Consider the following 26,154-nt stretch of genomic DNA (forward strand, 5'->3'; position numbering starts at 1 on the left):
TTTCGAGCATTCGCGAGCTGCTGTGGTTAGTGTCTTCGAAAAGTGCTAAAAGGACAGTGAAATCGGCACCAAACTGCAAGATATATATGGCGGCCACGCTTCATTGAAGAAGTCCAATGTTGCAATAGACTATGGTGGTTAGTATAACTGGATGCGCGTGAGGGCATCATGATGGTTCCTAACTATCGATATATCATTGCTGTTCACGTACACCCAGTCATCTCGGCCATATTTCCAGCTGAGTATGATATATGATATTTTCGCCAGGACAACGTTCCTTGTTACAAGGCCTACTTTATGCTGCAATAGTTTGAGGACTACACAAGTGAATTTCAATTACTGCAATGGTCCCCAAACTCACTCGATCTTAACCCAATTTAACCTTTGGATACTCAAGGGGGTACAAATGTACCCCACGCATATGTCTTACTGTAGGCCTATATTTTAGGTCACAAACACCCGAGGTTGACTAGCGTTCTTTACATTCTCTACCGGACTGTAAGGAAACTTATTTCCTCAATAATAATTATATTTTGATCTGCTTACGTATGTGCCTAAAACTACACTGGGGTACATTTGTACCTTCCTTTGGGTATCTATGTTACAATAGGTGTTTGTTTCAAATATGTTATTCTTTGATTTTTGTTCAAAAAATATAGAATAAAGAATAGCTAATATTAGAGCCTATTGCAATATATAATTACAATATTGCATTCATATTCCAATATTGCAACTTTTCCTGCAAAACATTTTTACGAAATTAATACAGTTCTATACAGTATGAACAAATTTCCGTTTCGCTAACCTAACCTACAAAAAACTTAACAAAACTAACATTACCTAACAAAGCACAACTCAACATAAACTAACATACCAATATTATCGATGTCACAAATAAGAATGTTTCTAATTGCAAAAATTTGTGGTAGTGTACATTTGCACCTTTGTTGGGAATCCGGCATTAAAAAATATCGTGGGTATCCGAGGGTTAATACATTTGATGTGTCATTGAACATCAAATCCAAGTTTTGAGCTCCTTCGTGGCTAAGTGGTTAGCGTACGCGCCTTTGGCATGGGAGATCCGGGTTCGATTCCCGGCGGGAGCTTATGTGGTTCGAATTCCACGTTAATTAGTAGGTCCACGTCTCATATAGCCTCGCTGCTGAACGGGACGTTAAACTCAAAAATCAATCAATCAATCAAATTCAAGTTCATCAACCCCGTCCACAGAATTTACAGGAATTAAATAATTTGTGTGCGCAAATATGATTCGACATACATCCAGCTACCTACCGAGGTCTTATCGCTTCCATGCCAAACCGGATTGCTGCTGTCCGGGCGGACATAACATTAGGTAGCTGGTCATAATGCTCTGACAGGTCAGTGTATTTTAAGATTTAGTTACGACCTCGTTACACAATTCGCCCACAAAAATTTTGTCAAATTTGGGACGTAGCTAAATTACGTTGTTGTACCCTGAAATTATGGATTCAACAAATTTCAAGATTTTTGTTATCGGTATAGTTTTGAGAAATAATCCCAAGTCTACGTTAAAAGACGTTTTCCAAATTTCAGATATAGCTAAATCTCTTTCTTGTGTTCTGAAACTATACAGTTTGATTTGAAGTCTTTCGTTACACAGAATCGTTACTAATTTAAATAAGCCCAAGTCGTCATTTAAGGACTGCTCTCAAAGATGAGACCCAGGTATGTACTGGTATTAAGTTTCCTCTGTTTCCTGTAAACCATGAACAAGTGAAAATTTAATTTAAATAAATTAGTTATTATTCCAGTTTCACAACTCAATTCTTTACGTTATTAAGGCGTTACTTTGCAGCTAAACACGTTGACAAGAAGTCTACAATAACCTGCTGTTAATGAAGACGTTGGTTATAGTTTGATTGAAATTGACATAACGGTCTCTGAGTTAAATGCACAAACATATTACACATACTCATATACATATATATACTCAAGTTCATACAAATATCTGTTACAGTTTTAATGTGCACTGAAAACTGATTACTAAGGAGGGCAGGTTCTCAGTGGTAGAATGCTTACCTCTGGTACGTGAGGTCCTTGGTTCGATTCAGTGCCGTGCCGTGGAAAATCAGCATTCGGGGCTAGGGTATACGACGGCGCCTCCATATATATGTATATTCCAAGTAATTTTTATCTCTTTTTCCTTTTTTCTTTCCCAAATTTTGCGCCCCGTTACTTCGGCGTCCTGGGGCGTTGTCCCACTAGCCCCCACACGACAAGGTACTGGTTCGATTCCCAATCAAGTAAGTTTTGGTGGACATCGTGTTCATGTGTTTTATTCCACTGATTATTCAATCATTAACTTGCATTAATGATAGGCTCCCTTAGCCTAAAAAGTATAATCGTGGGACGTTAAATTGGAATATTTCAATTCATTTTCACTTTAAAATTGATTGTTATAAATAGTTAAAATATTTTTCAGAATAATGTTTTTGAATTTTGAATATTTCAGGTCATGCCCCGGTTAGAAGAGGTGACCTCCGAGAACATGAGCTGATGAAGCATTTAATGACAAACTACGACAAATCCGTCCGTCCTTCACTCAATGCTTCAGAACCTCTCAATGTCACGTTCGGCCTTGCGCTTACACAGATCATTGACGTGGTAAGTACAGACTTTTTTTAACACATTCATAATATTGTCGATTGATGCATAACAACGTACAATTTATATATTTCTTTTCTTGCAGGTATGTACCTCTACGACTATTTATTTGAAAAATTACATATCGTTTACTAATTTGAGTAAATTTTTCAGAAGACAAAAATCACTTACTGATTACATTATCAACATTGCATTATCAGTTTCATTTAACCATTTGACTACCATTTTTTAAAATTGTGAACATTCTTTTATATGTACGACTTCTTTAGTGTGAGATATTCCTGACACCTGTACACAGTTTTGGAAATTAAAAACAGTCTCCTGGTCACATCTGACCTGATGAGAGAACAACATGTATTTTTTTTTACTATTTTATAGAAACAAATTCCCAGCGATGTTTCAATTATTTGCATGGGACACATGTATCCCGTTGGTAGTCTAAGGGTTAAAGCTTTACGTTTGTGATACTTCGTTGGAATGAAAACGATAAAGTCATACCCTTTCTGATCGTATGATTCCAATTGGAACCACAAACTTTTTTGGCTTACATAACGCATATATCGTGCCGAATGTTTCCAAATTGTCTCGTTCGTCGTAGTTCTAGCATTTTCCAACGGATGGAAACTGTGTATGGTTTCGCAATGATCGCTAGTTCGGGCGCACTTAACATATAATCCATTGAAATAAAAAAAAAAAATCTTCATTTCCAAAACAAAATTCAGGTCAGAAAGGGTTAATACCAGACAAATTACTTCACAGAGAATTGTCGATGTAACTTAAATTATGTCTTCTGTTCCTTCGTTTCTTTGAACAGCCATTTTCAACTGACAATCTATAATTTCATGTTACTCTTGCATTTTAACTTGGTGCCATCTCAATTTTACAAAGTAGCATAGTGAAACTGATATTCAGCGTGATATTACATCGCGCCGACGTTGACACTAACACTGAAAGTTGTACGGTCAAAAAGGAAAAAACAAAAAACTAAAAATCCGCCAGCCAAACAGTGGTATGTGACTCAATAACAATAATACAGTAATCTGTATGCAACTGATCCGTTTTCAGCATTCTATTAGTTATTTTAAGGATTCCTTTTCTTCTTCTTGATGTCAGTCAACAAAATCGCACAGCACTACAAAAGTCATTATATTAATCACGAAGGACGATGAGTAGCAACTATAATCCCACGGAGCGATAGTTGCAACAACTGATTTGAGTAAATATTGCCAAATTTACCATATTTCAAAAAAAAAAAAAAAAAAAAGTCACCGAAGACAAATTTTTACTTCCCTTTTATCTCCCGGTGCCGGTATATCAGGTAAATTTTACTACCGTGACTTCCCATTTATTTGAAGTGTTTGAACGGAAATATCATACTATATCAAAAGCTACATCAAAGAAATATACCAGCGAGGGGTGTAATAATACCATAGGAAATTATTATCCCCTTGAATTTCCATTTATTTGAAATGATTGAACAGAAAGACCATACCATGTCAAAAGATACATCAAAGGGACACACCGACAAGGAGATAATAATAATATCTTTGGGAATTATTACCCCTCCTTTAATTTAAAGATTAAGATCCGTAGATTTACAGTTTAATGTGTGATGCTAACGACATGAGCAATCGCAGGTAATCGAACCTGGGTCTACCGTACGCTATCCACATAGCCACAAAGAATGCCATGAATTATTAGATAGTATATGTTTCGTAAGGAAGAATATAAATAAAACAAAACAAATTATTTTATGAGGTTCAAACTGACATTGGACAAGATGACAATGTTTGTGACTTAATAACTCTTGAATCACCCAACCGATCTCCAACAAATTTTGAAGATAAATGAGGTTCGAACCTGGAATGGTTTGTATTATATCACCTTGATGGTGGAGCTAAGGGGAGGGGGATGAGGGGGAGATATTTGAAAGTGATCGAAAATGACCTATATTAGTGTCGAATCCATAGTTCTCGGGGTAGCTGAGATGAACAGTGACATTTTTGATCTATTTAAATCCAAATTTAGCCCCGCAACCTGGGGAGGGGAAGAGGGGAGATAGATATAAAAATGATCGAAAATAACTGATATCAGAGAGCGCTTCAGTAATAGTAAAAAGTGACTGACTAACTGAACATATTACTAATTTTTCTTATTATAACCCAGCGAAGCGGGTAATTGACACTAGTAAATGTATATATGAACCCATTTCTTTTTACTTTACCAAGTATTTACTAGAATCACAACATGCGAATTACAGTGAATACCGTTAGGCTTATAAGAGCGCATGCAAGTGACCAATAACACAGATATTGGAGCAAGTTGTATGGAAATTCAAATAAATGAATTTTCGTTTCACATTGTGAAACCACGGTAGAATTCCGAACTATATGAATTCATAACTGAAACCGGAAGTAGATATATAACTTCCATTTGCAACAGAGGAATAAAATCAAATATGGAACCTGTTCTTCGTACACCGCACTCATACCCCCCTCCCATAGAAAATCTCACTCTTTCTTACACTTATTACTATACAGAAATCAACATTGAAAACAGAAGTTGTACTAGTTCCAATACTTCCGGTTTGAAAACCGAGATAAATGTCAAGACGTTGAATCCCTACCAAAAAGCTATTCCTCACTAACTCTATAGTCTAGGAAACCCGAAGATTCAATGCAGCGTTCACAATAGCTCTCCATTGACTTGTATTCTTAGCCAACTGAATCCAGTTTCTACTTTGTATTCCTATTTCTGCGAGATCCATCTTAATATTGTCCTCCCATCTGTGCCTAGGTCTTCCTAATTGTCGCTTTCCGATTGGTCTTCCAGTTAAGACTTTGAAAGCGTTCCTATCTTCTTCCATTCTGGCTACATGACCTGCCCATCTGAGCCACGTAAACTTGATGACCCTAACAGTGTTTTGTGAACGGTATAAATTATGCAATTCCTCGTTATGAAGTTTCCGCCATTACCAATTCCCGTTTTTCTTGGATACGAATGTTCGTCTCAGGATCTTGTCCTCAAATACTTTCAGTCTACATTCTTCCCGCAGAGTGAGCTACCATGTTTCGCAACCATACATAGCAACAGGCATGATTATCGTTTTATGTATTTTAAGCTTCAAATTCCTCGACAGATCATTATTGGAACATATTTTCTATCACTTCCAGTTGAATGACAAAAATACATTCAGATGGACCCTATTTTTGCGGTATGGAATTCATATACATGTAGGTTCTGGTATTGTTTTTTTCACCGTTTTATTCACTATGTCGACCAGTGTAGAAACTTGAAATCGTGGATTCCGACCACTTCTGATTTCAATACAGAGGTAGAAGTAGCAATTAAACTCACCGTTGGAATCAAAAAAGCAATTTCTTGTTAACGCTCGACAGTTTTTACTGTATGAAAATCAATATTAAAACCAGAATTGATCGTGAATATGTACCACTTCTGGATTTTATTAAGAGACTAGTTGAAAACTTGTGTTTCCCTCGAACAGAGAGAATAGGTTTCTGGGAAGTACTTGACCCTTTCCCTCTCCTATAATATGTGCATCTCAGTGAAAGTGCAATGATAAGTAATCCAATTGTCATGTTAGGGTGGTTGTATTTTTTATGGCCTTAATTTTCATGAAACACAAAGAACAAGACATGTGCGTTGCAGAGTAGTCTTTTCCGTGTGTAGAAAAAAAAATGTGGCAATGATGCAACTCACTTCTATTTTGTACCCAAGGTAAAAGAAAAAAGTGTTACAAAGTGGCGTATTTACCAACAAATGCAGGTAATTACGCCAAGTCTAGGATTCTACTAGAAACCCGTAATAAATCTTGCAACTGCTTACATCGTCTGTCTTATACGAATTCAAATATTAGTACCCAAGATTAGTGATAGAGTTAGGGTTAGTGGTAGAGCGTTCACCTCCGGTGCTTGGGGTCCCTGGTTCGATCCCAGTTCGCGCCGTGTGGACTTTGTGGTGGACAAACACCGTGCTCATGGGTTTCCTCGGGGTTGTCCCGTTTCCTCCCACTTTCTTCATTCCACCATTTCATTCATTTCTCATCATCACCGTCTTCTTTAGCCTCACCGGCATAACCGTGGGACGTAAAACTTCAAGATTTCATTTCATTTTTTCCCTTCTCCCAAGTTCTACCGTCAAAGTGAAATGATAAAAACACTTCCAGACCTGAACCTCTTCTATGTTGAAAATTTGATTGAGATTGGTTGGGTGGTTCAGGAGATTAAGAGTCACAAACATAGTTACTTTTAATTTTATGATATAGTTTAATTTATAGTCACGCTTTATAGATAATCTATTAATGTATTTTAAAAAGCTCACACTGTTTGTTACAAAACAGTAATTTCGTTTCATGCGATTTGGAGTGATTTTCTTCTGACTAGAGAATATTAAAGGAATTAATTAAACTCCATGACATTAAAGAAAGTCATTTTTGGGGTACAAAATTTTCAACAAGCATTCATTCAATCATAGGTACTAGTACTTATTGCGTAATTATTGTGTATTGAGCGAATGTCATATATAAGTTTTGTAAATAAATCTGCCATTTCTCATAAATAGATGCTCAAAGCAAAAGCACATGTTAAGTAAAAGCTTCTGCCCTGAAAGCTTGGCGCTATTTCCGAGTAATTGCTTTTTCGGAACATCTGTGTTGAGACAATGAGTTAAAGGGGGCAAAAGTTTTCGCCCAAGTTTAAATGGTCTGACAGAGATAGAATAGGAACCATTCTATGTTCCCTTTCCCCCTTTTATTTCAAGGGTTTCGCCTTCTGTTTTCGATTTCCTCAAAGTCTAAGAGAGAGAGAGAGAGAAAGTGACGAACGACAAGTTTCTACTTTCAGTTATTGAAAACGAAGGAAGTTTCAGTCTCCTGTGTAAAGGGCACAGTTGTCAACACTAACTTTGTCTCGGTTTAGGTTTTCGGTAAATATATATAAACATACGTATATTGCTTGGTTTGCTATAAGCTGTTTAGGAAATTGAAATCAACTTCCATTATCTGTGTATCATCTATCTTATTCAATCAAGTTTTATTTGTCCTGATTTCCATCATCTTTATTATTTACCGTAATTGTTTTCAACAGTGAAGAAGGAAATACCTGTAGTTACGTTAGAAGTATTTATATATCCGTTTCTATCAGGGTAAAAGTGAGGGGGAACGTGGTGAACGTGGGGAACGTGCCAAAGATAGGCATGAGGGACGACGCGGTCATGCGTCCCCCTACCTTTTCAGATCCACTTTTACCCCTGACTTTTATTTACGGTAAACTAATTCTGACAGATTATTTGAGTGCGTCATATAATAATACATTGCAGATTTATTTTTGAGAAAAATAGCACAGATATTTTTAAGAGGAAAATAATTCGAATTATCAATATACGAGGACTATCCATAAGATATGGCTATTTTTTGTGCGAAACACGAAGAATAAAACATGCATTAAAAATATTTATGGTATCAAAAGTACATATAATGCTCTACTTTTCAACAAATTCGCCATAAATATTTAATCACTTATACAGTTATACTAATAGGGATGTACTTGAACCCGAACCCACAAAGTGGGGGTGATGTATGTATTTCCTGAAAGCTTCGGTCAAGGTAAGATCAAAAGCGGTTACCAAAATTGGGAAGGTCTCATGCATTTCGCTGAGGGGTAGCACTTCACTCATTTTTATCAAAATCTAAGCGTGTATATAAGGTCCGTTGCAACCCCGAAAAATTTTTAAATAGTGAGACAGATATGAAAACAGTAAAACATGTCTGTCATCATTTCAAACGTTCAACGTTTCAAAATAAAATAAGTTGTCCCAGGGTCCCCCGCAGGGTCCCAGACGGAGTCTAACTCAACATTTTTAAATGGAAAGGGTGGGTCAACTTGCATATCGTGTGAAAGTTGATGTTAAATGAAAGAAAATAAATCAAATCTCGACTCTCTACGATAAGCCTGTGCAAAATAGCGATGAGTCAATTATAATCTGTGGCGCCATCCCACGCGTCCTCCATGCGGAATGCATGAGACCTCCCCAGTTTTGGTAACTGGTTTTGAACTTATCTTGACCTAAGCTTTCAGGAAATATATACATCACTCCCACTTTGTGGGTTCAGGTTCAAGTACATCACGTGTAAGTTTCTCAGCTTTCATTGTACTCTGTTGTCGCCAGCATATTCAATCATATACGGCAACGACCATGAAATTCATTAACAATGTGAAAGTGGTTCCCGGGATTTATTTATTTATTATTCCCGAGTGTTGCGAAAGTTGGAAGATCTTTGTCCAGAATGCAGTTTCGCACTGCTGCTTGGTTCCGATCACAAATCTAGCGGGACAAAATTAAGAACGACAACATAGATTGTCCAAAAAACATCACACATAAGTGACAACCATCATTCCCGTGAGATATAAACCCGGATGCTGTTGAAATATCAGAAACGTGCTCTACAGTGAACCAAAAATGCAAACCCGTTTACCTGTAGATAATATTGACAGATAATTGTACATCGACTACACAACTTGCATAGTGTACTGATGTTTGCAGTATGTAAACAATAGAGAAGAACCACCTCATAAATGCATAGAGTGTGGAAATCGGTTACAAACAAGTGAAAGTTTATGATCTGACTATGTCGAAAATAACAGAGAAACAAACAACCCAAAAAACCATATGAAATACATAAACAAAGATACAATTGAAAATAGACTAGTTGTTCACCGTCCATTATCATCATCAACATCAGAGTCAGCAAAAGAATTGTTGTTATCAATATGAAATCCTAAATCTTGAAGTAGTTGCAGTATCCCAGGAGATATACTGGTAAGTCTCTTCACACGTTTCATTCAAAGACTGTTGACAATCGAGTCCGCAGAAATTAAGAGTGTGTATATTACGTCCATCATTGTATCATGCCTAGAAAATTTACGCGTATGATGCTCCCTGAAATATTTATAGTCCTTATTCCGGGCTTCTTGCGCTTCCTCCGACATCATTCAAATAGGAAGTACGGCTTCTTTTATCAACTGTTCACCATTAATAAGTATCTTATGCACGCTTTTTGACATATGATACCACAGATACTTCTGGCCATATAGATCTGCTGTGTCGGAACAGTATTTTTCAAACGCATCAGTGTTAATCCCATATGTACAGGCGATTGCTTTCAGAATGGTTCCTAAGCACCAAATCAGCTCTTCACCTACGCAAGTAGTAGCAGACGCTAAAGCTTGATCCGCGAAGAACTTCCGCGCACTATTTCCATCATTGGTCGTACCAAAACCTGATTTTGGTACATCGACAAGAAGTACCATTTTGTCGCGGATACACTGTTGGATGTATCGCTTTCTGTCGTCAACTTTTGATTTGTTTTCCTTGCCAAGATTGAATATCCAAGCCATATCTAATATGGAGGATGCACTCGAAACAGTTAATCCACGCAATGACGACTGGATATCTCCAGTCAATGCTGTCGTATCTGGATATTTTGTCCGAATAAAGGGCAGAGTGTTCATCTGGGAAGGGGTTGCACCACACACATGACAATTTTGGGTTGCTTTATTTGAGAGCAAGCTACAAGTTTTTACGTCTATCATTGTGAGAACTTACAAGAATTGTACGCTCGTCTACATGTACCACCATGGAAGAGAGCGCAGTGATTTGTGGTTTGATGTTGTCAATTTCTCTTGTTATTAACTCCGGGCTCTCCTTCTGCAGAGTCACTTTCATGAACCGACAGAATTCTGTCGACGAAGGCAAAGGATTCCGCCATAATATTAGTTTCGTCTCTGAACTGTAACTACTCCCGCACTGAATTGCACTGTAGCCGCACTGAATTGCTTATACTGACTTTGTCCAGAATCACCATCACAGCCCCATTTTACTACCACAGTGATACTTGAAAGTATATGTAAACCTACACGTACTTGCTGAAATACCTCCTATTGCACTGGCACTAAACGATGTACAATATGATCAAGCAGTGACTTTAAGTGTAGCTCTGCAAAAGCAGTCCGTGATCGTAATATTCTTCGGATAGTAATACCTTTTTGCCGCAAGAAGCATATGATAATTGGGAAAGATATCAGCATTATGAGTGATACTTATTTGACGCATAGAGATATACTGGTATTTTGTAAATTTGTTTGGTGCTTTGTCTTGCGGAGACGAAAACGCCTTTTACATTTCCCCTCTGGGGAACAACTTGATACTTGCTTCACTATTTGTGCAGCATCACTTCTACCTGTTGAGCGTAGACTCGTATCCACGGCTAGAACAATCTCACAAACCGTGTATGTGTTTCCACCAAAGGTTTCACTTTCCGTTTCCTACATTTCTCTGTACTTTCCTTGAACAATTTTCGTGGCCGACTTCGTATGTTTTGGTGTCCTTCAATATTTTCTAGTTCCACAAATGTCATTTTAACATTCAGCCACTTACCGTTTTGTCGCAGAAATTCTTTCTGTTCATAATGACACTTTACACACTTTCCTTTCAGTTTCTTACAAAACTCAGCACTTTTCTTCTGCACTTGCACTCGATTATGGTCCTCACACGTTTGCATACCACGCTCAGTATATACTCACACACAGGGGCTAATCTCTTTGATGGGTCCTCTTCATTCCGCCATACATCGAACAACTCTCGTCTTGGAATTCCCTCCGCCATTACTAACTTATTACTAAAAATCAAAATTGGTTACAAAACTCTTTTACTTCTGTAACCAAAGGGTTCATGTTCATATTAAATATAATTTCCCTGTGACCTTTTACGGCCTTTGCTTTTGCCGGTCTGTAACTTTACTGCGATCGTCACCAATTTTCACATACCAATTCTCTTGCGATAAATGAACATATACACTAAAAAAAAACAATGTACACGTTCACAAAACGTTCGCAGTACAACGACGATGTCTGTAGTTTCATTTGGCAAAGAGCCAATTCGAGTCGTGAGTGTTTTACGTGTTCACGGATCATGTTTAACGAGCACCTACTCAGCGATTATCACACGCTCCGTCTGACTGTTATCAACACATGACCTCTCAGACGCACCCATGTGTATGTGTCGGGAACTATATTGTGGTTTGGTTAGTCACGTATTTCCACTTTTTGTCCCACTAGATTTGTGATCGGAACCACCTGGTGGTAAACTCAGACACTTTTAATACGTTGACGGCATTAGATTACAACAACAATTAGGAAAAACTGGTATCACGCTTGATAACTACTTCAAATGTATATGAAGGATATGTTGAAAAGGTGAGTAACGTATGTACTTTCTGCACTATAAATCTTTACGCACATCTTCGTAAATACATGATTCATGCAAACATATTTTTTTTAATTGCATAGTACCTTGTACTAATTTACGTAAGAAGATATTGAAACCTCTCTAGGGCGGACACCTCTATATAGTGGACAATTTTTGATTCCCCACGGCTGTCCGCTTTAGAGAGGTTTCACTGTATATCATAACTCTATACTGGGTGTATCATTTAAAGTCCGTGGACCAACTCCGTACTGAGTAAAGATACAGACAAATGGAAAGAGAGTTAAGTTAATGTAAATGAGCAATTCCAATCCAAAATGTTGAAACTTTTCCAATTACATCGGACGTTTCAGTTCCACCGTCTAAGACCCCCCACAGTAAATGTAAAAGCAACATTGCCTGTTCAGCAGACCGTTTCCTTGGGATCTTCCATAACAACAATACAGCATTATTGGGTACAAGCTTTTTGAGATGTTCCATGTCCCTCACTTACGATGTGCGCATTCTCCTTGTCATTTTTGCATGTCATTGCGTTCCGTTCAAATAACCTGCTTAACTGCACATGGAGCTGAAATAACTGGCGCGACTGGAAGAATTAGACGTTTCCAGATTAAAAAACCTCTTATTTCTAACAACTTTCATCTCTCAATTTCTTCGTATCTGTAATAATAACGAAGTTGGCCTATGGTCATCGAATTTTTGCACACCCGTATTACATGTTATATCCATTCAAGTTAATTTAATCTTGATTCGGTCTAATTGATTAAACACTCTCTAAATTACTTCTCTACTTCTTGAAGTAATTTTATTTCTTCTTTTTTCATAGCTTCGTTTCGTGGCAGTGAATTAAACAGTCGAAGGATGTATTCCTGAGGAATAAATATCCACTCTGCTTGTATGTGAATTTTCACAAGATCTCGAGACTGTCTACTGGAGGGACTGACTATCCACAAAGTTCCGATTCATTATATTTCACTTAAGTGTAGCGGTAGTGGGGTTCTTCGTTGTTGGTGGTTGGGTCACCAACACCATCTAAATATAAAATTATAATACACATAAATCACATACGTAAATTGAGGAAAAGTCATGCACCTTGACTTCCCTCTGGAGCCATCACTACCACAATAACGCAATAATATGGCAAAACAGCCATATGTTTATCTCAGGGTTACCACTTAGTGGTATAGAATACTATTACCTCTAGTTAGACTCACGAATTTTCTAGTAAAGGAGGGAGAGGTGTGTGTACGAATTTGAAAAAAAAAAATGTCACAACCTCTGTAGTATACCCAGCTATGGTGCAACTATTCAAATATTAATGGCATTTATTACAGCCTCCCTTACCACTTACAAATAGATGAATGAGTTTGGTTCTTTCGGTCATTCCTTTCCCTAGCCCCAACTGGGAAAGTGTCAGCTACTCAGTATTCCTACAGGGAAACCTCACCTCTCCATCCTGAAAGAAAATGCATGTAAATTTTCAGTTTTTTTTTTTAACTCATCGTTCTGGAAGATGAAAGATCCAATATTTGTGCTGAATAAACATTTATTTCCATGGATATGATTCTGTCAAACCTTAAAATTTCACACTTGATTTGGTGCACCACTCAAGCGTTAATTTCCCATAATAGATTTTCCTTATTCATAATAACACACTCATTTATATACGGTCACTTGCACAAATAAAATATGAAAGAAAGACAAAAAAAATATAAAATAAAATTGAATTTCTATATGAGGTGACATCTAAACATTAACACTTACTTTGTAGTTATATTCCTCGTTAGTTGAAATAACACCGTTAATATTCTCTGACAATAAATCACTGTAGAAAGAGTTTCACTGTCATAGTTCCTTGTGTTAGGGAGAAAACTAAGGTCAGCAGTTCCTTGTAAACTTGGTGGGAAGTTCCTGTGAGATGAAGAATAATCCCATGTCAATCATGAGCACTGAAAGTTCCAGATACCCGCAAACTGTGTCTTAAAGGTATCCATTTTGTCACTGGCTTATAATAGACATTGCACAGTTCAGCAGGTCTCGTCTCGTCTCGTCTTAAGTACTTAATCACGTAGCACAGTTACATGCGGAATACTTAGTTAAACTTGCTTGTTTAACCGATATACTGTAGAAAGGAACGGAAATTGGGACTGAGCTACCACTTTTCTTTCCTATCTTCACTTTCAAGAAGAGAACGTCGTCGGCCTGAGTCAGATAAAAAAAAAAAAAATCTGTCCACTGTAGTTGACACTGTCCTATAACGTTACGGACCAGTTAGTTTAGAATGAGGTATTCACATAGCATAATTACAATTAAATCCTTTTTCAGTTAAAACTAGGGCACTCGAATATACTTTTCTTGGACGATAATTGTACTTGGGAGTATATCTCCACATATCGATATAACTATTGTACGGAACGCAGTCGTTTCAAAGCTTCACTCACTGTAAATGCACAGAAATATTTTAAAAAAAAAATCTCTAACGAGAGTTCAGAAGTGTGCATTCTTTCCGATAACTTCCATCAGAACAGTTGGACAATTTTGTATTTCAACTCACAACATTCACTCCCAAAATGAACTATCGATCACCCATAAGAGCATCCGATTTGGCGTTTTTTTTTCTTTCTCGCCTTCCCCGAGTCCGTCCAGTCTCACCCCGATGTTCCGTTGCTTTCCAAAAATAGCAAACAGCCCTAAGTTATCACCGGCTTGGGTGGTCGCAGTGCACTTTCAGACAGAAAAAAAAACTTACAGAAACGCATGCAAATATATCCTCACTTTACAAAGTAATCTTCGATATGATTAGATTTTTTTTATAATCTCTAGTCTGTAGCAGAATCATCTCACACAGTCACACCAAGAAACATTTTAGAATGACCCCCAAACAAACACCACTCAAAAACATCACCCCCGGTCTTGGTTAGAGGAGCTCTTCCCCTGTACATTGCCGGCCGAAACAGGTTGTTTACCTTACAAGATGTCAACATAATATATATAAAGGAATTAATATAAAGCAAGCAATGAATAATAAAGTCTTAATATCATACACAGAATTATAAACCAAGCCATGACAACTCTTTTATTTAGGCTATTTCTTCATTTTCCAGTCATTGGTGATGCGTCGTCTACAAAATCTCCACCTGCATATCTTCCAAAAGAGGGAGGGAGAGGTAGTCTGCAAACGCAGTTACAGTTTTGAAAATATAGAGAATTATTAATCTCTGACGGAGTGGAACACTAAAGGAAATAAAGTTATGATTTACTTTCGCAAGTTCCAAGAACATTGTAATGAAATACGACAGTACCGTATTAGTAATTTTATTCAAATTTAGTTGACATAAAACAACACAATTTTAACCGGCCATTGCATTCTGGGAAAAAGGAAGCTGGAGTCCGCTGCCTGGCAAAAACGACGGTTAGTCAGGTGACGCTAGAGCTATTGGGGTCATTAAATTCTCTAGAGCAGTGTTTCCCAACCGGTGTGCCGTGAATGGGCCGCTGGTGTGCCGCGAGTAAATCGAAACAAAATTATTAATTCTATAACAATTAAATTGCAAGACATAGGGAAAAATGTATATTTGTATTTCACATTACTATGGACCTCTAATATGACTATCTATTACTATCTACGACTATCTAATATTACTATCTATAAGTTTCATACCGTGTTACTTTTCTGTACATTTTTAATATTGAAAAAGGTAGGCCTATTTGTTATCATTGTTATGACGTTATGACCATTATTGCTTCTTTATTGTTGCAGACTATTTTGTAACTTCAAATTTTAAAATATTCAATCCTTTCGACAAAACAAACATGCATACGAGTTACTTACATTTGTGACCTAAAAGTAAGAGAGATTTGTTTGTTCGTTCGTTATTTAGTGATCTTCCTTGTTAGTGAAAGTTTGGATGCAGTTTTTGAAAACGAAAGCATGTTTTTAAAAACCTAAGTCCAATATTTCATTGCAATTGTTTTCTATTTTTAAATTAGAATGAAAAATAAGCATAATGATTTACCATGGTGGAAAACCAGTGATGGAGCTTTCTTGACTGTAAGGATATCAGTAATCACAGAAAAAGATACCATGGTATTTTATATTTAAAAATAAAATTTATGAGTGTGCCGCGAGATTACAAGTTACACCCATAGTGTGCCGCAAGTTGAAAAAAGTTGGGAAACGCTGCTCTAGAGAGAGATGAAAACCTGCTCTATTCAACTTCAAATTTCCAAATTTCAGAGAGGTTTTACAAATATATTTACAAGAGTGGAAATAAAGGTGGACGGCCATGTCGAGAGAAGTGCTTCCAACCATTACTCCTGTTTCTTCCATTGGCTACTCTCTGTCACTCACTTATCTTTTCCCTAAATCTTGTACCAAGCTATGCATCTTTTTTTTTTTTTTTTGTAAGTGACTAGCCGTTCCGGCTAGAACCCTGTTAGAGGGTTATGCCCTCTCTTAGGGAACTGAAGTATGGAAATAGTAGCTGTGTGTGACTTTGTGAAGGTCTCAGAGTTCTTTATTAAAGCTTATTATAACTATCAAAGACTTAAGGACCTTTGCGGGCTTTAACATCAGGTAGGGAAAGGGTGGCAGCTGTGGATGGATTTATTGTGCAACATAGGATGGAAAGATGAGCGGAAGATGGTCATGAATTTGATAGTCAGCAAGTAACTCCAGGTCTAGTGCATCAGGAGGTAGTGTGTAGCAGTACAGAGTATACAGGAGTGAGAGCGGTGGATGGAAATAGCGAAATGCTGCTGGGTGGAGTGCCATATGATGCATAGTAGTCAGAAGTAGAGGATGGTGTGCTTCATAACGATTGCGTATGTAGGTGAGACGTAACTTTTCAAGATGAAACTGTAGAGATGGAAACTCAATGCGGTTGTATAACTCTGCTGTTGGGCTAGGTAACTTAATTCGAAATGCAATACGTAGTGCATGTCTTTCTAAAATTAAGAGCCTTTCGTAGAAGGAGCGTGCAGCAGCTATCCAAGCAGTGTGACCGTATGTTAGAGTCGGTCGTAGGAAAGCTTTGTAGGTATTTAATACTGTAGTAGGTTTCAAGCCCCATGTTGTTCCGGTTAACCTCTTTAGGAGATTTAGTCTATTGTAAGCCTTGGCGGTGATTGTTTGAAGATGGGGTTTCCATGTTAGATGTCGATCGAATGTAATGCCCAGGTAGGTCACTGTTGAGCGTGCCTGTATCGGTGTATGGTTGACATGAAGTGTGAGGCGGTTGGGATTTCGACGAACTCGTGAGGTTTTCTTAGAGGGAATGAATACAATCGCCTGGGTTTTTGTGGCATTAATTGTAAGTTGCCATTTATCACACCAGCGGAGGAAATCGTTAATAGCTGTTTGCAAAGATTTGTTTATTGATTGGATAGTCGATCCCAAAGCAAGGAATGCAGTGTCATCGGCGTACTGAAAAAGATGGACTTTATCTGGTAGTGGAGGCATATCAGCAACGTAGAAAATGTATAGAAGTGGCGATAAAGCCGATCCTTGAGGAACTCCGGATAGCAGAAAAATAGGATGAGATAGGCAGTTGTTAATAGAAACACAGGAAAGGCGACCCACTAAAAAGTTGTAAATCAGACGGATATATGTGAGTGGAAAACGTTGCCGTATTAATTTATAGATAAGTGCTAAGTGCCAAACTTTGTCGAACGCTTTCTCTAGATCAAACAGTACAAGACATGATGGCTTGACGAAATTATAATGATGTGTGACCATAGTGGATAAGCGAAGCTATGCATCCTCTATGTTTTTTTTTTTAAGTAAACAACAGCGGATAGCAGATATCAAGTGTGACTGCTGTTATACTCAAATATTTCTGTTTTTCATATATAATTTAATCCGTATCTTAATTGAACTAATTAAATAATAAAATTTCAGAATAATACTAATAAAATAGTAATAAAGTAGTTACATACCTTTCCTCTCTTTGAAACATTCCTTGAAATGCTTTGTGTTGTCTATTATTATTTTCGCCATGTAAATTGATAGATGGTAACATACTCAGTGGCACTAAGGTTACCTGCTCCCTTTCAGCTAATTGGATCATTTTCAAGCAAATTTCTTTCAGAGCAGGACAATAATTGTAAGTCCTTATAAGTTGTTAATCAATGTCTTTACTTTCTCTGACTTTCTCTACTTTATTCTGCTTGAAGAATAATTTAATTGGCTTCCTAGAAGCACATGAGCGTTTTCGTATCTTTGTTCATACATTAACTTACGTGGCACCTGTAAATAAATAGGTAACACAAAAGATTGCCAGAAAAGTTTGAAAGAAATGACAAGAAGTTACATATCCCTTTGTTTGTGAAAGGGGTCTATACTTTAGAATAAGACCCCTTACGCGTTGTCAACTGAGAACGAAGTACCATAGTTGGCAACAACGACAAAAATAGCAGACCAAACTGTGGAAATAAAAAAAGCAATCATTTAGAAACAATTACAGGATATATCTGCTACCTACCGTCTCCCTCGGATACTGGCTTCCAGAGTATTCCCTAAAGAAACAGTTGATAACAACCTGGGTCAAAGCTCATGTCCTGCCCAAACGCAAATTGACAGTAATAAGATAAAATAAGCGAACCGAACATTGTATTATACCGAACCGAACATTATACCGTTTACCGAACATTGTCAGGGTCATCAAATCTAGAAGGCTCAGGTGGGAAATCCAATCGGAAAACGACCATTAGGAAGACTTAGGCACACATGGGAGGACTATTAAGATGGATCTCGCGAATACAAAGTAGAAATTGGATTCAATTGGCTATGAACAGAAGTAAATGGAAAGTATTTGTGAACGTGGTATTGAACCTCCGTGTTCCATAGGCCATAGAGTTAGGTATTTGGATTTCAATTCGGTTGTTAACTGTGTTTGCCTCGTAGTGAAAACACGTAAATAAAACACTATTCCTCTAAACAGTAAATCGATTCTGTCTTCTAGTGCGTTATTTGTACATTCTTGTTTCCAATACTATATCTTTTTGTCTTCGATATTGCAGAAGGATCCAAAGGGTATATAGTTTCTAAAAAGATACAAATGAGTAGAGCAACCCAATTTAGTCATATGGTTGTTACCTTGAACATGGTTGTGGTTGTCTAAGTGTCCAGAAGAAACTAATTTTAAAAGCATAGTAAAGCATAATTTTAGAAAATAAAGCATAAGGCATAATTTAAAATGTATATCACAATACTTGGAAAATTCTATTTAACTGCAAGTTTAACATACTATATTCATATTTTTAGAAATCAATATTTACAATACAAAATCATTGAGAACATAACAATGCAACAATGAAAAGCTTATTTTTATTTCTGTAAACTTTTCGGTGTAATCCTGTGATGTGGAGAAAGGAAAAAGTAAAAGAAGAAAACTTTCCGCCAACAATAACACGTACACAAGAGTTCCACACTATATTGTTAGTTCTCCTCTTAAACTTGAGTACTTTCTGTACTTTTTGGTGGCATCTTTTACTTACCCTTTCTGTATATATGCACATCTAAGGCGCACACAAGTGATAGAAAACAAACTGACTCAAATAAAGCATACAGTGCATTAGGGTACAGCATACAGTTCATTAGCATACAACAATCTCTTTACAGTGCATTAAGTAGAAAGTTCATTTAATATGAAAGAAACTGGTTGCATAAAATATTAATAAATAGATCGAGATATTTATTATATTTAATGTATACTAAATATTATACATTATACACGATCAGTGTAAAACAATGATTGAAATTAACAATAAAGCATAATTTGGAAAAAATAAAGCATAATTAAACAAAAAATAAAGCATAATGTGGGTTGCTCTACAAACGAGTGTTCTTTGAAACACGAATTGTATACCGAGGATATACCAAACATGCTCTTACTTTGCATTCTGGATGTGGGATTCATAACAACATAGTATCAGGTATGCCACTTAAAAGTAGTTTGGAGCAAATATTACGCCATTGTGTAAATATTTAACCGGTTACGATGATTTTGAGAGAATGTAATGTACTTCATAAGAAAGGAAGGCGGCAACACTGTACTCTGTAGGCGCTTAGAAAGGATGGCAAAAGAGTTATTGTTGGGACGCTCATGTTTTCACTGAAGCGCGATAAGTGACGTGAGGCGCTTGTTTGTTTTCCCGTCGTAATGAAACCGTATCGCTATTGTGTTGAAGAGATCCTGTTTATTGTGAAACACTATTGACTGTGAAACATCCTCAATGAGTTAGGAGAGAACATCCGTCGCGAAGTACAGGCAATGACACCTGTGACTCTGGCACTCACATTTACAAACATGTAACGTAGTGTTCAAACGGGTTTTAGAAAATGGGGGGAACCATTTTCAGCTTTCTCTTGTGATTTCGTTTTATTTCTCACACATACAGTAGTGGCATGTTCAAATTTTGTTTCATTTTCTCTCCACCTATCTTTTTCACACAACAATTTCTAGGACTACCTTCGAATGCGACAACTTTTCATTCAAGATACATATGATCCCTTATTCAATCCAACTTCTCCTACATTTGTCTACAGTTGTAAGTTCTGATCAACTGTAAAAAATCATAGTTAATAGAAAGCATTTGTAAGAGTACGCATTGAACTAACTTTTTACCTCTTTAAAGAGTTTTATAAGTGGCGGCTGGTAAGAATTTTTAGGTATGACGAATTTACAATAATATTTGTGTAATACAACAGTATTTATCTATTTTCTTAACGAAAATATGTTCACAACAGAGGACGGTCAATACTTTAATACTTCCTCTTTAGCATCAGTATTTCTTAGAATAGTTTGTCTGGATCCAAGAGGCAGATCCAGAACTTCCTTGAGTAGGAAGCACTGATCTGGGAATAAATTATAGATATTTTCCCGATATATGTATGGTGAGTGGTGAGATGCGTCATATTTCTCCTTGTATTCCTTGAGATACTGTATCTACCTGCAAGTTCAGTATCACAAAAAATGTGATGTTTCTACGATAAACTAATTTCTACGCAGTAATAAGTCAATTTGTTTAGTCGTTTTTGCAATTAATGGACATTGTGTTGATTTCACATTTTTTCCAGAATGGGGAATTTGAACAAAAAGGGGCTGAAATTAGTATGGAGAGACACCAATAACAAAGGTTGAGCCCGAACGAAGAACTATCCGTTCGAAGGGGAATTTCATAACTCTTGAGAAATTTCTTCTTCCCTTCCTAAGACAACTCCTGAAATCATCATTGAACAGATGTGACAAGTTTTGTTATATTCTGAAAGGGAAAGTGTTGTTAATACTCTAAGCAAAAGATGGATCGTAGATTTTCACCGTTTCATCCTTCAAGAAATTCTTTTGTCTTTAGAGTGAACACACAAATAGAGTAAATTTTAAGGGTGTTTTGGTAAACCAAACTCCGTAATAAATTAAGAAACTACCAGAAAACATTGTTATCAAACTTCAAGATAAATTCTTTACCAAAATGTGCAACAGAAATAGGAGAAATGCACATAAAAGAAGAATGATACTAATAAAATAACAAAATTAGAAGTTGCAACATATCGTGAAGAAAGTCTAATAATAAACAAATACAACAAACTCAAGCCAAGGAGTTATACCAGTAAGATAGAGGAAAGTTTTAAATATTATTGAATCATCAAATCAAATCAAGAAATGGCATATCAGGAGCATATTTCTCAAAAACATTAGTCTTGTACGTGGGTCAATCAGAAAGTTAGTTGCACTCCTTCGTAAATATTTTCGATCAAAGGCTATTTTGATGAAACTGTTTGGCAACACTACAGATATGTAGCTGTATCGTGTGACGTACGGGCTTGCAGAAGGCAAGTGGAGGTGTTCTGATAATCTGTCGTAAACATGTTTCGACAGCTGAAAGTGGCGTCCAAATGGAAATGTGTGCAGTGATTCGTATTTTGTGGGCGAAATGGTGTAACTGCACTAACATTTATGGGCAGTTGCATGAAGCGTGGTGAAAATGCAATGTCACGTCAAGCTATCGCGAAGTGATGCAACATGATTGAGAACGGACGTACAGATATTGACAACAAACAATACGACAGATCTGACAAAGTTTAGGTAAGAAGTGTGAGATCACCGTCGTTAATCCCAAACCTTTCATTATGTAACATCCATGTGTTTGGTCCCATGAAAGACGGTACTTTCAATGCGACGATACCACTTGGATGACGAGGTGAAAGCTGCAGCCCAAGAGTGGTTATCGAGCATTGGATGAGATTTCTTTGCAGAAGGCATAGAAAAACTTGTACCACGCCTCGACAAATGCTTAAATACGGAGGTTAATAAAAAAGTGGATTTTGAATGTAACTTTATGATATAAATAAAGTTATTATAAAATGTCCATCCTGTTTTATTTTTTTGAGCAGTCCAATTAACTGTTTGACTGACCCACGTAATATATATTTTTCACAAGTTGTAAAATATCATGTAACAGAAACACAAATAATACCAAAAGCTCTTGTTAAGTACTGTTACTGGTACTTTTATTTGTTGTGCTTTTACAGATATACGTAATAGTAAAATGTTTAGTTTTGAAAATATTTCAGAGTAGTATTACACGACAAATATCTGTACTTTTGAGAAATAGGATTCAATGCAAATAGATGCAAAAATCTTTATTGCAAAAAAAAAAAATAAAATAAAATAAAAAATAAAATAAAATAAAATAAATAAATAAATAAAATAAAATAAAATAAAATATTTTTTCTGGCAAAAATTCGAAAAAGATTTGAAATAACCATCACCATCAACAAGAGAACAACAATATATGGATAAAGTGTCAAATCAAATTAAATCTTTCCTGACACACATAACATGGACAGCCGAAATGTAGATATCGTAGTAAGAAAAATAAATAAAAATAAATTGAAGAATATGTTACTGACTTTATTCTAGTTCATTTAACTAAAGTTAATAATAAATAACAAGGTGTCAAAGTGTCAGTCCATTGTTATTGGAAAATAGCCAATCCGGAGAAAGCAATTAGTTACCACAGCTTAACTAACGTACAAAATCCGGAACAAACTTCTCATGTTACAACAAAAAATGGATAAATTGATTTAAAAATGAAAGGAAAAGTTAGCAAACATCAAACACTTGTGATTGATGGACAAAGTTTTGCTTGTTCTTATTGGATTAACAACCACCCAATTGGCGTCCATTTCTTATGAAGAGAGAGAGAGAAAACTTCTGTAACCAATATTTCCAAATTTAATGGAGCTACAACTTAAGAGTTGGTAAGCAGATAAGCCGTTCCATTTCCCAACGTATTAAATCTATAATTATAATAAATTGTTTAATTCTCTAAACGTGTAACTACAATATTATCATTCCAAATAAGGAATATTATGGAAAATATAAAAAATTCTGTAATGGTGCTGAGAACTATATATATATATATATATATATATATATATATATATATATATATATATATATATATATATATATATATATATATATATATATATATATATATATATATATATATATATATATATATTTTTAGCCTATTCATTTATAAAGTGAATTATTTATGCTTTTTTCCAATGATCTGGAATTTTAGTGATGTAAATTTACTGATTTCGTCTTGAATTCTATTAAAATGGCTTGCGTTTTCAAAATGAATTTTCATTATAGCCTATACTATCAGAATACCTGTTCTTCGCACAAGAAAAATACGTTTCATTTTGGACATAAAGGGCTGAATTTGCATTTAAACGGCTTCGGAAATGTCACTGTTCATGTCAGCGATCCCGAAAACTATGCATTCAACACTAATATCGGTCATTTTTGATCATTTTTATATATCTCCTCCTCCTCCCCTCCACTAAGTTGCACCTTCAAAGTAAAGTTATAAAAACCATCCCAGGACCGAACTTCATCTCTGTGGCAAATTTGATGGAGATCAGTCCCGTGGTTCAAGAGTTAAGTTGTATTTATTTTTGTATACTTTCCCACTTCAATCTCTCCCTCTCCTACCGTGCCCTCAAGTTGAAATGATAAAATCTATCCCGGGCCCGGATCTCATCTATGTTGAAAATTTGATCGAGATTTGTCGGGGCTGGTTCAAGAGTCATGAAGTCGCAAAGTTACTTTTCTTTACATACATACATACATATATATATATGTGGGGGGGGTGTTTGTGTGTGTGTGTGTGTGTGTGTGTGTGTGTGTGTGTAGATAGAAACATAAATTCAAAATTACTTTCATTAAATAAACAAATTTGAAGAAGTCAGTAAAATCAAACCATTAAATGTGTGGGCTACTCTATTACAACTTATCTATAGTCCTTAAAATAATCATCCTTGATTTCTTTTACAGATAACTCAGGAATGAAAGGCCACACAAGCTTGTACAACAAGTCAATATTTACCACTATGTCAAGTTTGCTCCAGATCGGAGGACCATGCTTAAATTCCTATGTCCTTGTTCATGTCATTGATTTTCCAAGAAAAAAAACAAATGAAGGATGCAAATAAAGATGGCGGATATATTTAAGACTGCGAAAGTATTATGCATATTTTTTTGATCAAACTAAACACAACACACTGAGCAAGAGTATGTGGTAAGATATATAAAAGCACAAACATGTAACAGTTCCAACACACTAACTTTATCTTCATATCCATGGCTAAAGATGATGTCAATTTATTAAAGTTTTAATTTTGTAATATGACACAGTTCCATTATGTGTCCAAGAAGCATAACATCTTAGCTTCTTTCAAAACATACGTGTTCTGTAAGATTATATTATATTTCTTTTCTTGTGTGTAGCAATGAAATTTGAGTGCTGAAATTGTTCTGTGTATGATTTTGTATTCTGTTGCTAGATTATATTGGAAGCTCTGCTCATGACATTTCGGGTCAACTTCTTAGCCAGCGGGAAATTTGCTTACTACAACGTAAATCGTTTATCAACATCGAATGCAAGTGAATGCATGACATCAGTGGACAAAACATAAATACAAGTTAGGAGAGCGAAGGAAACAGGAAAGAGAGGGAGAGAAAAAAGAACATTGTGGCTAAACTGTTTTTGACAATCTTTTTGTAAAGTAATGCTTCTGTGCAACTGCAACCGACAAAGATGAGTCTCTGTCGTTCAACTTTGTAATTATGATTTGTATAATAACGGAGATTAACGATTTGTACTTTTTAAAGTTAATATGAACTTCATATAAATATTTTTTTCTTAATTAAGCTCTGAAATAATTAAGTCAGATGTGTATGTGAGGAAAAGAAAAACGATTTATAAAAAGAAGTTTATAATATAAGACTAGATCAGGTATGTACGTAGGAATTTGTTTCGAAGAGATCCAAAGCTTTTCGGAGGGTTAAAATTCAATATGAGAATGAATTATATCAAAATTTGCAAAATCATCCTTAAAATCAGACTAATTTTACGGAAAATTGGGGATCTCAGGGCTGTTCTAGATGCCCAGAACCCACTTCCTGCGTACAACTCTGGACTAGATTCAAAGTACTGTATTTTTAAGGAGTTTAGTATACAACAACTCCTTCATATTTATCCTATTAGTTAGTATGACTAAAAAAAAGTGTTGGAAGTTAATAAATTAAAATCAATTGCAATTAATCAATCAATTGAATGTAATTGCTGTGGAAATTAATCGCAATTGAAATAATTGTAAAGTACATTCAATTGCAATTGAATGAACTGAATTTAATTACAATTACTTTTCTGAGCAAATACTTTCAATTAATTGGTAAATTGCAATTGATTTCCGTTGATTGATGGAAAACTGCAATTAATAATTGACCATTACTTATTTCAATTGTTAATTAGAACTAACAATTACACTTACAAATTAATTGATAATTGTTAATTCAATTGAAATTTGCCCAACACTACCGTAGAACAAAAATTGTAATAGATAGCAAGAAATTATTATTATTATTATTATTATTATTATTATTATTATTATTATTATTATTATTATTATTATTATTATTATTATTATTTGCAATCTATTAACCCTTTTAAATTATGATGCCACAACACCTGTGCTATGGCGTCGACCTTCGGAATTTTCTTTATAAGTCTCTAGTAAAGCTTTTTAGACCGGGTTTTTTGCATTCATTCAAATATGGAAGCATCATAGAACATATTTTGTGGGCATTTTACAGCCTCGAGTGCTCTTTCTGGGGGCTGTAACTTCACAAATATGGACGATGGGTTTAT

At 35.9% G+C, this 26,154-nt stretch overlaps 1 protein-coding gene across 1 annotated transcript in view; it reads left to right on the forward strand.

Annotated features, from left to right (window-relative positions):
* The window catches only part of LOC145671082 (neuronal acetylcholine receptor subunit alpha-10-like), a 1,484,349-nt gene that overhangs the window by 745,725 nt on the left and 712,470 nt on the right, over positions 1-26,154 (forward strand). The window contains exon 3 of the mRNA XM_081739825.1: positions 2,495-2,646. Coding sequence (XP_081595951.1) covers positions 2,495-2,646 — 152 coding nt within the window. The remainder of the gene's footprint in view (positions 1-2,494; positions 2,647-26,154) is intronic.

Source organism: Thermobia domestica, chromosome 15, assembly GCF_964235325.1.
Source record: "Thermobia domestica chromosome 15, izTheDome1.hap1.1, whole genome shotgun sequence".
Taxonomy (NCBI): Eukaryota; Metazoa; Arthropoda; class Insecta; order Zygentoma; family Lepismatidae; genus Thermobia; species Thermobia domestica.